Source organism: Trichomycterus rosablanca, chromosome 19 (genome assembly GCF_030014385.1).
Source record: "Trichomycterus rosablanca isolate fTriRos1 chromosome 19, fTriRos1.hap1, whole genome shotgun sequence".
Lineage (NCBI taxonomy): Eukaryota > Metazoa > Chordata > Actinopteri > Siluriformes > Trichomycteridae > Trichomycterus > Trichomycterus rosablanca.
In genome coordinates, this window is record NC_086006.1 from 25,748,158 (window position 1) to 25,765,548 (window position 17,391).

General features: G+C 45.7%; 2 protein-coding genes across 2 annotated transcripts in view; one reads left to right on the forward strand and one right to left on the reverse strand.

The window, feature by feature from the left end:
* On the forward strand, positions 1-10,680 carry tti1 (TELO2 interacting protein 1). The gene is made up of 7 exons (XM_063015268.1): positions 1-2,329; positions 3,279-3,446; positions 3,998-4,152; positions 4,276-4,416; positions 4,659-4,863; positions 8,410-8,497; positions 10,239-10,680. Exons 1-7 carry the CDS (start codon positions 1-3, stop codon positions 10,420-10,422), a joined length of 3,270 nt encoding a protein of 1,089 aa, XP_062871338.1. The 3' UTR covers positions 10,423-10,680.
* Positions 10,681-14,811: 4,131 nt separating this feature from the next.
* LOC134333629 (V-set and transmembrane domain-containing protein 2-like protein) overlaps positions 14,812-17,391 on the reverse strand; it is a 40,082-nt gene continuing 37,502 nt past the window's right edge. The window contains exon 4 of the mRNA XM_063015708.1: positions 14,812-15,985. Coding sequence (XP_062871778.1) covers positions 15,689-15,985 — 297 coding nt within the window. The 3' untranslated portion in view covers positions 14,812-15,688. The remainder of the gene's footprint in view (positions 15,986-17,391) is intronic.

Genomic DNA, 17,391 nt, shown 5'->3' on the forward strand with positions numbered 1-17,391 from the left:
ATGGCTGACCATCAGATCGATGACCCGAAGATCGCCTTTGCTTACCTGAGGCCCTCCTGTGTTCTGCTGACTAAAGAACCTACGCTGTCTAACATAAAGGCTCTGAGCAGCAACCTACACGACATTAGTGATGGAGCTCTCCAGCTGCTTCAGGACTATGTCCTGTTCCCCTTGCGTTTTGTCCTCAAGACCCCTGGGACCAAGAGAGATGGAGTCGTCCAGGCTGTCATGGAGGCTATCACGTATGTCCTGGAGAAGACTTGTGTTCAGAGTTGGGAATCTTTACGTGATCTGTTTTCTGAACTGTGTCTATGTGTTTGCTCTCCGACTGACCCCGGAAAGCCGGCTCTAGTCTCCGAGGAGCTGAAGTTGGCGGTGCTGAGATGCGTAGATGCCCTTTTGCATTCTGCGTACGGCGATGTGGTGTTCAAGCTGTACGAGCCTGCGATGCTACCTGGACTGGGAGCCGCCGTGTCCCTCTTTCTGGCTCTTGCAGAACGAGAGAAAGACCGAGGGGTGCAGGGGGCAGCTCTGCAGTGCCTTCTGTCTCTGTTCCTGCGGTGCGAGTGTGACCGAACACATGTGGAGCCGGAGGAAGAAGAAAGACCCGTGCTAGGTAGGACTCTGGCCTCATTCCTGCCTGGAATTATTCGTTCCCTGAGCCATGTAATTAGTGGGGATGTGAGACAAGGCCATGCAGTTACAGTGAAAGCAATGAGGGTTTGGTACACCACAGTCGGCCTGGTGATGGCTGACGATCAGCTTCAGAACGCTGCCACAGAGACTGTGGAGTCACCTGAGCTTGGAAGAGTTGTACAACTGGTGGTAAAAAGAACCGACTCCTGGAGGAAGTCCACCTCCGAACGGCTCGTCCTGGCCTTGCAGAAGGTCATCTCGTACACCTCTGCTCACCAACACTGGCGAGTGAGACTCGAACTAGTAAACCTTTCGGACCACCTTCTCACCCACTGCAGCAGGTCTCTACCTGAATGCACCGGCCCATTGTTAGAATCCTTGGTCGGGGCTGTTAACGATGAAGAACCTCGGGTTAAACGGAGGTGCGATGCAGTTTTGGGTGAGGTATCTAGAAGAAACCAAGCTATAGGAGGTCAGGCTCTAGCAGATGTCCTGTCAGAGAACTTGCACAGCCTGACGACTTCCTTACCTCGACTCATGAGAACGACCGACGACAAACGTAAGCTGTTTATCATTAATGTCTTCCTGGGGTACCTGAAGATTTTGGGTCCTCAGGTGAACTTTGTACTCACATCAGCCGCCCACTTGCACCGCATCTCCAAAGCGCTGATGCAGGTTTTGGAGTTGGACGTCACAGATGTGAGAATCGTTGAGGAAAGGAGTTGTGCACCCTTGGCAAACCTGGGACCGGATGCGTACGACGTACAGAAGCAGAGAAAATACTTCCTATATTTTACAGACGAGAAGATCTTCTCAGCGCTGAAGCAGATTTGCCGGATGCTGGGTCGTTATGGTAACCTCTACCTCTTAGTGGACCACTTTCTGGAGCTCTACAAGGAGTCATCGATTTATCGTAAACAAGCTGCTTTGGTCCTCAACGAGGTCATTACAGGGGCGGCAGGAATTGGCACGAACAGAGATGAATCGATCACAGACGGTTCAGCAGATAACGCTGATACGCCTTCTGGGGTGAGTCAGGAAGACCTCAAATGTGCCATCACGTCCATCATTGAGGAATACATTAGCCTGAATAACTGGCATCTTCCCACCCTGGTAGAGGACGCACATGAAGAACAGCAAGAGACACGCCCGTCTTCAGTCCCGTCCTTTTTAAGCAGCTGTAATGGGAGCAGCCTACAACTGGTTCCGACCTCCAATACTGGTCTCAAAGCTCCGACGCTCCATCAGCTGAACAGCAACATCTGGCAAATCTGTATCCAGCTAGAAGGAATTGGCTCGTTCGCATTGGCTCTGGGCACCGACTTCTGTCCACTTCTGATGACCTCTCTGTACCCAGTGCTGGAAAAAGCAGGAGATGCATCATTACTGGTCAGCCAATCAGCCCTCAGCACCATGCGCAACCTTTGTGTGGCTTGCGATTACGGCTCACCCAAGGACCTGGTCATAAGCAACGCGGACTACCTGCTGAACGACGTCTCTCTGAACCTGGGCAGACTCGGCACCCATCCTCACGCCCCGCGCGTCCTCGCTGTCATGTTCACCCATTCAGACGCCGATCTGCTTCCCCTGGTAGCCGACGTGGTTCAGGATGTGCTGACGGCACTGGATCTGAGCTACGAGCAGAGATCCCTGCAGTTCTGTTCAGTTCTCCATTCATTGATGAAGGCACTAGGTATGTCTTACTCTGTTTTAGACCCTTTTTGTCCCTAAATTATACCTGCCGCCCCCCTTCATGGTGCATGGTGCATGGTGCATGTTTCTTCCCCCTACTGGCACCCAGACACTTGTTTTACTCAATGGGCGCTTTATTAGGTACAGCAGTGTTGTTAGGAACACATACCCTGCTTGCACTTTCCGATCACAGGGTGCTGCTGGCTTTATATTTTCGGTTGGCGCGCTAGGCTCCCCTCAGCATCGGCATTGAGGGGTTTAAAAATCCCAACAACACTGCTGCACCTGATACACACACACACCAGAACAACACACACTACCATGTCAGCACCTTGTTAATGTCAGTGTAGTGCTGAGAAAAGTCCACCACCCATCCTCTTGTCAATGGGGGTCAATGGGACAGTGGTAGCTTAGTGGGTAGAGCTTTGGGCTATCAACTTAAAGGTTGAGAGTTCGAATCCAAACTTTACCACTGTTGGGCCCTTGAGCAAGGCCCTTAACTCTCTCTGCTCCAGGGGCGCCGTATGATGCATGACCCTGCGCTCTTACGAAGAAAGAATTTCGCTGTACTGTACGTCTGTATATGTAAATTCGGTGGGTAGCACTCTCGCCTAACAGCAGGACAGATCCTGGGTTTGATTCCTAGGTGGAACGGTCGAGGTCCTTTCTGTGTGGAATTTGTATGTTCTCCCTGTGTCTGTGGGTTTCCTCCAGGAGCTCTGGTTTCCTCCCACAGTCCAAAGGTTGTGTGTGTGTGTGTGTGTGTGTGTGTGTGTGTTTGCCCTGTGATGGACTGGTGACCTTGCCAGGGTGTTTCATGCCTTTCACCCGGTAAAACAGACAATGAATGAATGTGCGCCCCAGCTGGCTGTACCTTATAAAAATGCTCGGTGTGTGTACATGACGTGTGTATAGAAACATCACACACACTTTCTCATCTTTCACTGCAGTAAGGTGGTTTCCCAGCAGCACTGGAGAACACAGCGAGTCTTCCAGAGTCACGTCACACACCAACAATCCTGCACCTCCTAACCTGCAACAGTTCCTGCTGGACTACAGGAGACAGAAGGACCTCGCTGAGGGCATCGGTGCTGAGGAGGACGATCCCAGTGATGAAGGTTTGAATGTTTTTAGACATCTAGGTAGTGCTGTGTGTATTGTCCAGGCTTCGGTTATGGCCAAAAGTATCTGGACACCTGACCATGAGCTAGAATAACAGCCACTCCTCTGAGAAGGCTTCTCACAAGTATGTCTGTTGGAATTTGTGCCCATTCTGTCAAAAGAGCATTTGTATGGCTGGGCATTAATGTGACGTTGATTAGTAAATCCTCAGTTGATGTTCCAGTTCATTCCAAAGCTGTTCAGTGGTGCTGAGGTCAGAACTCTGTGCAGGACACTGGAGTTTCTTTACTTTAAGGACCTTCCCTAAACTGTTGCTGTAAACCTGGAGGCATATAATTTCCTTTATATAACTGATTTATTACACTTGTTAGTGATTGTTGTGGCTGAAACACATGAATTCAATAATTAGAAGAGCATTGTGTATTCCGCTTCTTTATTAAACCAATAATGTATCACATAAATGTAAACAGCGACACCTGCCTGTACAGGAGTGGTACTGCATGCCTGAAAATGTAAACCTTGATTCATTTTCCTCTGTTATTTCCAGATGTTCGTCCAGCTGCAGCTCCTCAAGGCGAAGTGGAGGAGGACGAAGGTCCTGATGTGAAACCAGAACTGCCTTTGCACGCGTCTCTTACTAAAGATGTGATGGAGCGCTGCGTCCACCTGCTCTCGCAGCCCAGTCTGGCAGTACGGCTGAAGGTAAATCACCACCTACTGAATTATGTACATTTTTTATTCAGAGTGGCATGCTGGGAGATTTACTAAGTAATAGCAGTAAAATGAATAGCTCTGAAGATCATTGTGTGTGCTTGTTGATTGCAGGTGCTGGATATCGTAGAGCTGTGTGTGTTGGTATTAAGTGAGGTGGAAAATGAACTGTTACCCATGGTGCACCGCTGCTGGCCTGCACTGCTCCAGCGCCTCACCAATGACGACCCGCTGGCCATACCCCGAGCTTTCAGGGTAGGAACTGCTGTCTGTATGTATGTGCGTGTGTGAACTGAGGCTATACGTGTAGTTTTCCTTCCCCAAACTGTTGCCACAAAGTTGTAAGCAATTATGTATTTAATTAAATTGACTTTACACACTATTTATCAATGTCTGTGGCTAAAACACTTGAGCTCAATAATTAGGAAGAGTGTCTACATATTTTTGCCACACAGTCCAGGCAGCAGGTATAACATCTGCATGTCTCACATCTGCAGGTTTTGTGTGTGCTGGGTGAGACGTGTGGTGATTTCCTGAGGAAACGGGTGTCCAAGGAGGTCCTGCCACGGCTCACCTCGTCCCTGTCGCGCCAGGCTGAGACCAGCGCCCGCTCCGGCCCCCTGTACACACACACGCTGGCATACAAACTGCAGCTGGCAGTGCTGCAGGGTCTCGGACCCTTGTGTGTACGACTGGATTTGGGTAAGTACTCATTCTCTCCTCTCTAGACAAAATCTTAAATGTTAGATAATAAAATTTGTCAAACAGAGTCATGGACAAATTAGTATCTCCAGTTCACCTCACCTGCATGTCTTTGGATTGTGGGAGGAAACCGGAGCACCCGGAGGAAACCCACGCAGACACGGGGAGAACATGCAAACTCCACACAGAAAGGACCCGGATCGCCCAGAACCTTCTTGTAGTAATCAACTGCTGTACCATTATAAACATATTTTTAATGAATACTGATATAAGCGACTGACGTAAACCCCTTTTATTTATTCCGGGCTTGGGACTGGCACTGAGAGCGCACTTCTCCACAAGTGCACCTCTCCACGGCTAGGCTGTTGCCTGACCGGCCGATGGCACTGGAATATTAAAACCCGGATCTCAGCACTGGTGGGTTAGCTTTTTTTTTACCACTGCACATCCGAACACCCATGAAAAAGACATAATGAGACACCGGGATCAAAAGGTTTAGGTTAGATTTAGGTCAGTTTTTGGGTGTAAACACACTGATCCCAGATCAGCAGCTGCTTGTTTGGACGAAACTCAGTAAATCCTTTGAAATGTCATCAAAACTGTGGTGGTCATAATGTTTCGGCTTATCAGTATTCATGTCCTAAAACTGTACAGACCCTTACTTTAAGCTGCACTGACGGCATCCCTCCACTAGGAGGCAGGCTCGCACCATCCCTGAACCGAACCTTTCAGAGCTGCAGTAAACACTGACTGTGCATCTCAATGTGTGCCAGTCTGAAACGTGCCAGGCTGTCTCCGGGCGAGTCGAGCGCCAACCCACGAGCGCCAACCCAGGGGCCGAGCAGCAGCTCCGTATCTGACTGATGCGTCAGAAAGAATGTGAGATAAGCGGCAGGAGATGAGGAGATCAGAAGGTTTATTATAGGACGGCTGGTTAGAAAAGGCCTGCAGTCAGAAGGTGGGGGTGTGTGGATGCGCCTGTACCAGTTGTTTACCGGCACGGTCCTTAATGAAGTTTTACTTCTGACCTCTAGAGACACCAGCTCTGTTTTAGCGCTTTGTTTAGCTGAGGGAAAGGCGGGAAGGTGCTAACACACGCCGTAATGAGAGGGTTGAAATGAGCAGGACCAGAAGTGTGTGGGAGGCTTGGAAAAGCAAGGCTTGTGTGTGTGTGTGTGTGTGTGTGTGTGTGTTCACAGTATTAGCTCAGCCCAGTGCTTCATATAATAGAATCACAAAGCAAGAGTAACAATTCGTTTATTAATTTGTTAATGCTTCACCCAGGACACCCTGGACACGACCGCCAATCCACCACAGGACTTTTTTTTTCGACTTTAAGGACCCATGCTGGTATAAAGAAGGTGTCTAGTTAGACAATAAGGACAAATATAAGGATACACCCCTTTAAATGAAATCAAATTCTCATATTTCAGCCACAACAATTACTAACAGGTGTAATAAATCAGTCATATAAAGGAAATTATAAGCTGACCTCAACCCCACTGAACAGCTCTGGAACATCAACTGAGCCATACAACTAATCTTATGACTAAATGGGCACAAATTCCCACAGACAAACATCAAAGTCTTAGGGTGGCTCGGTGGGTAGCACTGTCACCTCACAGCAAGAGGGTCCTGGGTTCGATCCCCAGGTCTGGCGGTCTGAGTGCTTTCTGTGCGGAGTTTGCATGTTCTCCCCGTGTCTGCGTGGGTTTCCTCCGGGAGCTCCGGTTTCCTCCCACAGTCCAAAGACGTGCAAGTGAGGTGAACTGGAGATACAAAATTGTCCAAGACTGTGTTTGATATTAATCTTGTGTAAGCAGTAATTACCTGCCCGGTCATGAATGTAACCAAAGTGTAAAACATGACGTTAAAATTCTAATAAACAAACAAACATCAAAGTCTTGTGACTTTAATTTAACAGCATGTTTTTGAAATAGGACGTCCGACAAGCTCATGGTCAGGCGTCCAAATACTTTTGGCCCTATAGTGTCCGTTATAATCCTCCACGTTTTACTCAAATCTGAATGATCATCACGACCGAGAGAAATAAAAGGTCATTATCTCGATATGAAAACGTAATAATAGGCGCCGGCCTGATGAATCAGAACGGGACGATCTGTAATTAAATTTGACCGGTGATTAGCACCATTGTTATTAATGTGACAGATTAATTAGATTGATCTCCACTGAGACATTCCTCTCACACACTTCAATAATCGCAGCACAGTTTATGCTTCCAATCAGGTTCACTATTCACCAGGGGGACAGGCTCAGAAACGGTGAGTGTGTGTTCGAGTATCGGCCGCACCACAGACCTGCCGTGTATAATGGAGGGGAAGCCTGATGGGTATTAACCTAACTGGCACTGCAACAGCAACTCCTGGGGTCTGTCTGAAAACCTGGTGAGCTGCCTTGCTGCCTACTGCCTACGTGATCAGCTGCCTCAGTAGAGAGGATTCAAATAAGACATTAACTTATAAGGCAGGTTATTTAGACACACGACTTACGTCACTGCAGTTTTAGCTTACTGAGTTAACACAGTTAGCCTCAGACCATTCAAACTGACGAGCTGAGGCGCCACAACCCGCTAGCACGCCAACTAACGTCTCCCTCCGTGTACCGAAAATGGTTAAACTGTCCCTGACGAGCCTGAATACACTGTATGGACAAAAGTATTAGGACACCCCTTCTAATGCTAGAATCCACATATTTTAGCCACATCAATCACTAACAGGTCTAATAAATCAATTATATAAACAAAATTAGATGCTTCAACATTTGCAGCAACAGTTTAGGGAAGGCGTTTTCCTGTTCCAGCCTGACTGTGCCCCTGTGCACAAAGCAGCTCTATACAGACATGAAGAAAAGCTCAGTGACCAACATCAGTGCCCAGCCATACAAATGCTTGTTTGTGTGTTTTTGAATGAGCACAAATTCCCACAGACGTACGTCAAAGAAGCCTTCTCAGAAGAGTGGCTGCAGTTCTAGCTGACATCACACAGAGGTCACTCTGAAATTGGATGTCCAGCAAGACCATGGTCAGGTGTCTAAATTCTATAGGCCATATAGTGTAGGTGCGACTGCTGGTAAAGTAAGAGCATACACAGCGTCATTGGTCTTGGGGACCAGGGTTCTAACCTCACACCCACTCAGTGTCTGTGGTGAATTTGGTTTTCACCTCCTGTGTCCTTTTGGGTTTCTTTTAGGTAATTTGGTTTCCGTCCGCCTCCCAAATACATGATTTGGGTTCTTGAAATTCCTTCTAGGTGTAAGTATGAGAATGAATAGGTTAGTGTCCAGGGTTTTGGGTGGTACTGGACCCACCACTCAGGGCAGTTGTAGCCTAGTGATTAAAGTACTGCACTAGTAATCAAAAGGTCACTGGTTCAAGCCCGTCCACTGCCAGGTTGTCACTGTGGGGCCCTTGAGCATATATAAATATGTAACCTGTTCCAGTAGTATTTCTGTAATGTGTACATTAATGTGTGTGTGTGTGTGTGTGTGTGTGTGTGTGTGTGTGTGTGTGTGTGTGTGTGTTTTTAGTCGACTCAGATCTGGACCACATCATTGAGGCCTGTCTTCCCTACCTAAGCTGCAGACAGCCAATCAGATTACAGGAAGCTTGCCTCAGGTAAACAACTTCTCACACATACACTGGTCCACTGTCACAGTGCATTATGGGAATCACAACAGCTTCAACAGGTTCAAGCCCCACTACTGCCAAGTTGCTGCTGTTGGGCCCTTGAGCAAGACCCTTAACTCTCAATTGCTCAGACTGTATACTGTAACTGTAATGTAAGTCACTTTGGATAAAGGCGTCTGTTAAGTGCCGAAAATGTAAATGTAATGTAACTGGAGCATCGGTTGAGGCTTTCATGACCAACATCACATCAGTGCCCAGCCATACAAATCTGCTATTTTGACTAAACGGGCACAAATCCCCACAGACATGGTTCAAAATATCAATCTTGTGAGAAGCCTAGTCAGAAAAGCGACTGTTGTTGAAGCTGAAAGATCACACAGAGGTCACTCGGTTTTAATAGCATTTGTTTTTAAATGGGACGTCCAACAAGCTCATGGTCAGGTGTCCACATACTTTTGGCCGTGTAGTGTATGTAGTTCTGGCTTTTATTTAAAGGCTTTAATAGAACAGCAGACTAACAATAGCTAATTTACTCCAGGAAGTTTGAGCGTCTCCGTCGTCCCGTGAGCATCAGCCGAATAAAACAGACGTCAGATATCTTCCTGATATTATTTACTGCCAGCTTTATTTACTTACCGCTGATTATTCTCCTAAACAAAGCTGATAGAGGCGCAGCCGCTCTGCATAACGTTTTGCGACAGTTTAATTTGTCGGCTAAATTAAATTGGATATTGAAAGAGAAACGGGGCTTATGCCTGGGGAACGACTTCATCAAGCTTAATCAACACTCATTTGCTTTGTAAAACAAAAGGCTGCAGGCGTGCAGATTCTGAGGCGTCACCTACACCAACCATCGCGAATCATCACAATCTGCCGTGCAGACGGGCTGCAGGACTTGTGTCGGACACGAATGACCAGGAGCGGCTTCTTGTGGGGCTAGACTTTTGGGTTTAACTCAGTAATTAAGCGGTGTCCACATAATTTTGACCATATAGTGTATTTTTATTTTCTTAATGCATTTTATCCCAATTTTTAGCGTAGCCAATTAGTTTTCCACTGCTGGGGATCCCAGTGGTGTCTGAGGGGGGTATATTCGCCTGCCCCACACCCCCTCTGATGCGTGCGCAGTCCCTTAACCCCTTCTTATCCGTCCATAGAATAGAATGTCTTTATTTGTCATGTATACAGATACACGTGTACAGTACAATGAAATTCTTCCTTCGCGTATCCCAGCTTGTTTGGAAGCTGGGGTCAGTCATCAGGATCAGTATGGCGCCCCTGGAGCAGAGAGGGTTAAGGGCCTTGCTCAAGGGCCCAACTCTCAACCTTTCAGTTGATAACCCAAAGCCCTACCCACTAGGCTACCTGTTCCTGTCCCTATTCACTGTAGCGCCTCTGCTGCTAACCAGGGTCCTCACTTGGTGTTTGAAGTCCCCACCCACTTATTAGTCCGGTCTTTCCCACACAGCAGACTAGTGGCCAGTTTTGTCTGCTGCAGGCACTGCCAATTGTGCCCTGTAGGGGGCGCCCAGCCGACCGGTAGCAGAGCCGAGATTCATACTCGGGGGGTTCAGAACCCCAGCGATGGTGCGCTATAGGGCGTCCATAGAGTGTATTTTTAATCATTGTTGGTATTGTTTGTATTAACTGGTACTGCTTTATTACACTGTGGTTAAACCACACACACACGTTCACCCGCGTTCACGTACCTTCTTCTGTTGTTCCTCAGCGTGTTCCGAAGCCTGATGCACTTGGACCCGGACGCGTGCTGGTTCGCCCTGAACGAGCTGTACTGCCCCGTGACCTACGACCCCCCTCACACGCTCCTGCTCCCCGTCCAGCTGAGCGGAATGAACCGAGCGAGGAACGAATACACACACAACGTCCTCAAACTGCTCGAGGAATTCAGCTAACCTGCAGCGGGACCAACGATTGATGATGTGATGGGAAGCTGCGATTAGACGATTCTGGACGTTTAATAGCCAAAAAAGACACAAAGATGAAGCGGATCGGTGTTGCACAGCTAGTTAACAATGTTATTATATAAAATGATTGTGTACAGATATATTTAGAGAAGAGAGAGGGTGTTAATGTGTAATAGAAGCTAAATATTGTGCTTTTGTTTATCTGACCACTTTTTTATGATAATATTTTAATAACCATAAATTTGTTCCAACTTAATTTGACCTTTTATTTATTTATTAATTATGATTTTAACATCATGTTTTACACACTTTGGTTACATCCATGACAGGGCAGGTAGTTACTGGTTCTCCCCACACGGACACGGGGAGAACATGCAAACTCCACACAGAAAAAACCCGGACCACCCCGCCTGGGGATCAAACCCAGGACCTTCTTGCTGTGAGGCAGCAGTGCTACCAGTTGAACCACCGTGGTCCTTTTATTTAGTACAGGTGGAAATTAGTAGTTGAAATGCTGGACTAGCACACAATAGGTTGCTCATTTAAGCCCCAACACTGTCTAGTTGCCTCTGTCGGGCCCCTGAGCGAGGCCCTTAGTTGTATTTAATCACAGTTGTAAGTCGCTTTGGATAAAAGCGTCCACTGAACGACATCAATGTAAATGTCTGAGGGCAGTGATGGCTCAGCGGTCAAAGTGCTGGACTAGCAGTTGGAAGTTGGCTGGCTCGAGCCACTGTTGGGCCCCTGAGCAAGGCCCTTAACTCTCAACCAAAACAATTTAATGCTAATATGATGCTAATTCCTCATGCTGATGACCTGCTAGCTCACGTCGTACGTATCCGGTTGAAGCGCTGGTACCCGTTGTGTTTGGTGATGCTTCTTGGCGTACGTGTGGCCTCTGCGGCATCTCTGCCTGACATCTTAATGCATGTTTTAGCCTCAGGAAAAGCAGCCTGCCTGGTGCACTTTGTGTTAGCGTGCTAGCACGTTATCTGTTGCTATTTATCCTGCTGCCAAATCCGGCGACTGGACCATTACTCATAAAGGGGCGGCCGGCCGGCGAGTTAGCGGCGCGGCGAGGAGTAATGCAATTTCCTCTCGAGTGTGACTGATAAGCAAGCGCGCTAGCTTCATTACACGGGTTCAGCTTGGTGGCACGGCCGCCATTTGACTGATTAACCGCCATTAATGGTGATAAAAGCAGCGGCAGGGACACAAAGAGGAGAAAAAAAAAGGTGATTAAGCAGGTGCTGGCGCCAGTCGAGCATCTGATTAGCGTGAATTGTTACGGGATCGTGAGGTTGAACCGTGTTTCTGATTTCACTCGCTGGATAAAAAGATGAAAGGAAAACAGAAAAATGCTAACGATGGCACTCGGGTGGCGCAGCGGTGAAACACTCTAACCTACCAGTGCTGAGCTCGTGAGCTTTCGAGCTGTCAGCCAGCCGGGTGCCAACAAAGGCACATGATTGGTTGTGTGTCTGTAGAAAATGGGACAAGGACTAAAACAGGGTTCCTTATTCCTGGGCAGTTTAAACCTTGGGGCAACAGTTTAGGGAATTCAATATCTTCAATTAACCTGTCTGCATGTTCTAGGACCCTCTAGGGTGCCCTCTAGTAGACATTATTGGCCTCCAGTCTGCTATGTGGGAAAGACCGGACTAGGGTGTGGGTTTAAGGACCTTGGTTGCTCAGGACTCCTGTACAGAAAGTAGAGGAGCGCAGAGATCGGGGCATGGCTCTCAATATGCAAAGCTCACCTCAGATCATGTGCAGATCCATCAAAGTATGGAAGAATAAGAAGGGATTGGTGGACTGCGCACACGTCAGAGGGAGTGTGTCAGGCGAATATACACCCTCCTTGGAACCCAGCAGCGGAAAAATGCATAAAAAAGCACTTGTAACTAGAATGCAATGGAGCAATGGAAGGGGAATTTTCTCCAAGATCATGTGGACGTCCAGGCCCCTGGAAGAGAGGCACCAGGATTGAGTGTGGGATGGTCCACCTCACAATGTTCACACATTAAAGGACCTGCTGGTGATGTTCTCGTATTAGACACAACAAACACCTTCAGACGTCAGAGCTGGTCTGTAGTTCAAGTTCCAGTGAAAAGTCAGACGTGGATCCGACTGAATGCAAGTCTGAATAAATGTGGATTCATTTTGAAGATCAGCAGCTCGACTGCAGGTTCGAGTGCAGGCTTAGAAGCACGCTCACACATGAAGTATCGACACACACACAGTTATATAAATCAGTGCTGAAGCTAGATGAAGTGTTCCAGACCGCCCCTCTCTGCAGCTGGAGATGCTTTACTACGTCTATTCGGTATTAATTGATCCGACTGAAGTGCTGAAGGCAATCCCAGCATTCAGTGCGGCACAACTTTCTTCACAACAAGAAATGCGAAGACGAATGCAGAGCAACCAACCGAGTTCTTTTCAAATGTTAATAAATTCTCATTCATTTTTAATTTGTGTAAATGTGCACAAGTGAAATGTATTTGTAAATTCTGGCTCGCCAGAGAGAGTTTAACCGTATTCGGTAGATCTGGGAATTCCTGGGTTCGACCTTCAGCTGTGCTGTTGGCCGGTCAGGCGTCTGTATGGGGGTGGGGGGCAGCCTCTCCACTGGGAGGTGCAGTTGTCAGTGCGCTCTCAGTGCTGGTCCCAAGTCCGGATAAAATTAGGAGGGTTGCGTCAGAAAGGGGATCCGGCGTTTGGTACATTTTGGACCAGATCCGCTCTGGTGATTCCTAAAAACAACCAATCTCTAATAAAAATGCAGAAAATGCTACTAAAAAACCCAAAACAACACAAGAACTTAGTTTAAATGTTCTTTATTTGATAAAAGCTTACATTTAAGATGAAACCAACACCCTGAAGAAATATTTAAATGTATAACGTTTAACATTATCAATTACAAAAACTAATGAAAAAAACATTGTCAAATAATCGTTAAATAAAGATCTTATCCAGAAATGAGCCGTTTATCAAAGCTGTATAGTGTATTCTGTTTTACATGATCAGAGTCCAAGTGCTAGGCTAACACAGGCCTGATTTGTTCTTCTATCTGTAACATTTTCCTCTAGTTTAAAAATGTACATAATACATCCAGCGTTTAGAGATGAGCCAGTGTCTACACAACCTGGGTTTGTACTTTCCTCAATAACTGCTCACAAGCTCAAAATAAATGAATGTAGTCTTTTTCGGAGCGGTAACTTGTATTTACAGTCATTTTGGTAGCACTTGAATGCAGCATTAAAGCAAAGATGCAGAATCTATCAGTTTATATGATTTTAATCATCCAGGTTCATCCGGTCACTGACTTTTATTATCATGGATAATGTGGGTTATTGAATTATGAAATTAAACGATTAATTCTACACTATAAAAGTGCTGTTATGGTGTGAGCTGGTACAGTTTATATTACCAGTATCAGTAAAGTGAGTGGAATTAGAATGAAGTAGAAAACTCAATGAAGCCCACACAATGCAAATAAATAAATCCAGGGGAGTCCATGAGAGCGTAATTAGCTCTGCTCTTCGGGTACGCACATAAAATAAATAAATACAATGTATTAATGTAATGTATTGGGGTTAATACCACTATTTTTTAGGTGAATGATAATAATAATAATAATAATAAATTGAAATAAATAATTATATAAAAAATATAAAAATTTATAAAAACAAATTAATAATGATAATAAAATAATACAAAAAATATTTAAAAAATAATAATAATAATAATAATAACAATAATTGAAATAAATAATAATATGAAAAATATAAAAATAAATAAAAATCAAATTAAAATAATAATACATTGAAATAAATAATATAAAAATAAATAAATAAACAAATTAATAATAACAATAATAATAATCAAAATAAATGATTAAAAATAACATAAATATATAAAATAAATAAACAAATAAAATAATAAAAATAATAATCATCAAATTAAAAACATAAAAATAAATTAAAACAAACGAATAAATAATATTATAATAATAATATAAATTATAAATAAAATAATTATTATTTCATTTTTATCATATTTTACCTCTTTCTCCTGGTCAGGGTTGCAGTAGGTCTGGTTCAACAGGGAAACACTGGGTGTAAGGTAGGATTACCCCAAACAGGGCGCCAATCCATCGCAGGTGTAGCCAATCATGTCTGTGTAGACTCCGGGCCTGCCGATAGCACCACTGAGATTCAAACCTGGATCTCAGCCACAGTGGGCAGGCGTAACAGACCTCTATTCCACTTAAACGCCCAAATAAAATTATTACGAAAGTATAACAATGTTCAGGTGGTAATAATGTAAGTAATACTAATAATACTATTACATCAAAACTATAATGACCAGTGGGTATCAAAGTAGATCGTAAACAGCGGCAGATTTTTAGCACATACAGAGAAACAGGCTATATCTAAGTATTCATTTGCTTCTTGTTCGAGAGCCTCAAACAGACAGTAGTGGTCACTGTTGCTGCAGCAATGAAGTGATAAACGAAGCCCAAATGAGGGTAAGTGGGTCTGTAAAGATTCCTTAAACCCAGGTCTCAACAGCGGTGATTATTTTGGACATTTCACCCTATAGGGACAAGCAGAGCCAAACCAGGACAGCAAAATCTTATCAACAATATTACAGAGCCTTTAGATGTGTAGGGGTTCTCTTGGTGTACATTTGATAAATTTGAAAAAAAAAAAGGTCCTCGACCTTTTCACCCTCTTTCAAAGTCACTCAGATGTTTTCCTTGTGCCGTTTGGATCCAAAATCAGGAACAACCGGATTCCGCTGGACTGCAGGGCAGGTAGGATGTTACAGCTTAACTGAAGCAGGTACTGAAAATGAACTGATTTATTTACAAATAAAAAGTGGTGGTTACAAAATCTGCATTTTGCATGTTTTAATGTTAAGCTTTTGTTTTCACCACCTCTGTACAAACTGTAGTTTCCTTACTAGCCGGTAATGGAATGTATTTAAAATCAAAATCATGATCAGAATGAACAAAACCAGTCCACCGTCTGTCCATCTGTCCTTCACTCTTTAACAGAAATGGATGAACCACTTTGCAGCATGCACTGGCTGATCTGATAAACATTTACGTTTGCTTTATACAATAATATACACGATCTGTTAGGATCTGTGGAGGAACTGAACCGAGAAACCGATTAGTGTGAAGGTATCTGTGAGGAAAAACCGCCGGACCGCGTCGTATACCGGTACAGGTCGTCGGGTGAAGACCCTAGAGCGCGCAGCTCTCCGTGCAGCCCGTGTTGTCGTCGGCGGCTCGTTTCCGAAGCTCCCTGCCCGTTTTGTGGTGTCCGTGGTGAGTGGCGGCTTGGTGTCTGTGAGGCTGCTGGTGAGGAGGGGCGGCGGCGTCTCCGTCCTGCTCCACCTGCAGGTAGGCGCGGACGCGGTGGTGTTGAGGCCGACTGTCGCTGAAGTCGATGACGTGGCACTCGTACGTTCCCTCGTCGGACGGCTTCACGCTGGACAGGCGCAGTTTGTGAGAGATGTTGCTGCCGGCCACCTTCACAACCTGCACAGAGACACAGAGACTCGCTTCAGTACGGGCACCATGCTGTCAGAAAGTATTCACTCCCCTTTTCGACTGCATCCTAAATCACCACACCAATTGATTTCAGGTTATGACATGAATTAATAAAATGACGAATGTGAAAAAGTAATTGCCCCCATAACTTACTACATACTGAACTCTGGATATAAAGCATGTATAAAGTATGTACTGCATTCAAACCTTGGTGTCGTCCTGGATAGTCAACATGACAAGATGGTGCCGGTTCCTCCTTTACAACATCAATAAGTTTTGTCCATTTCTCTCCATGGAAGCCACTCAGATTCTTGTCCAGTCACTTGTAATCTCTCGGATGGACGACTGCAACTCCCTCCTGGTAGGTGCTCTTATGTCCACTATTAAACCCTTAAAACTCATCCAAAATGCAGCTGCTCACCTGGTCTTTAACCAATCTAAACACTGCCACATCACCCCACTGCTGCCACATCACCCCACTGCTGCCACATCACCCCACTGCTGCGTTCTCTTCACTGGCTTCCTGTAGCTGCACGCATTCAGTTTGCTGATGCTCGCCCACAAAGCCAAAAACGTACCAGCCCCAAGTTACCTTTGAGGTCTAATAAAAGCCTGCAACCTCCGAGCCACTAGTCTCGCTCGACTTGATCCTCCACCCAGGACTCGAGGAAGACGAGCATCAAGGATCTTCTCTGTACTTGCACCCAAGTGGTGGAACGAGCTTCCTCTGTCTGTCCGAACATCTGAGTCTCTCACTGTCTTCAAAAGACGATCTCTTAACTAAGCACTTAAGCTGAGGGGCACTTACTAACGCTCTTTAAAAAAAACTTTGGTTCTAACAGGGTTTTCAGCAGATTTGTATTCTTGTACTGTTTACCTAAACTAGAGTAAGGTAATGGTTACTACGGAAGCACTTCTGTAAATCGCTCTGGATAAGAGCGTCTGCTAAATGCTGAATGTAAATGTAAATGCATTTTGCTGGCACCTGTCCCATCTTTTTATGCAAACTCAGTCAGTGTTGCAGCACCATCATGATTAAGTCCCTACCTAATTCACAGCCATGAAAATCGCATCACAGACTGTGAAATGAGCCTTTTCCCGTGTAATACGCAATTTGCTGTGAAATTCAAACTTTAAGGTTTGTGTTTAGCTATTTAACATTTTTCATTCGGCCGCTCAGGTGGCGCAGCGGTAAAAACACACGCTGGAACCAGAGCTGGGATCTCGAATACATCGTATCGAATCTCAGCTCTGCCTACCGGCTAAGGCTGAGCGGCCACGTAAACAACGATTGGCCTGTTGTTCAGATATGGGCGGGATGGAGCCGGATGGAGTCTCTCCCATGACTGGTGCAACTACGACCTCTGCTGGCTGATTGCTGCCGCCTGCACAGA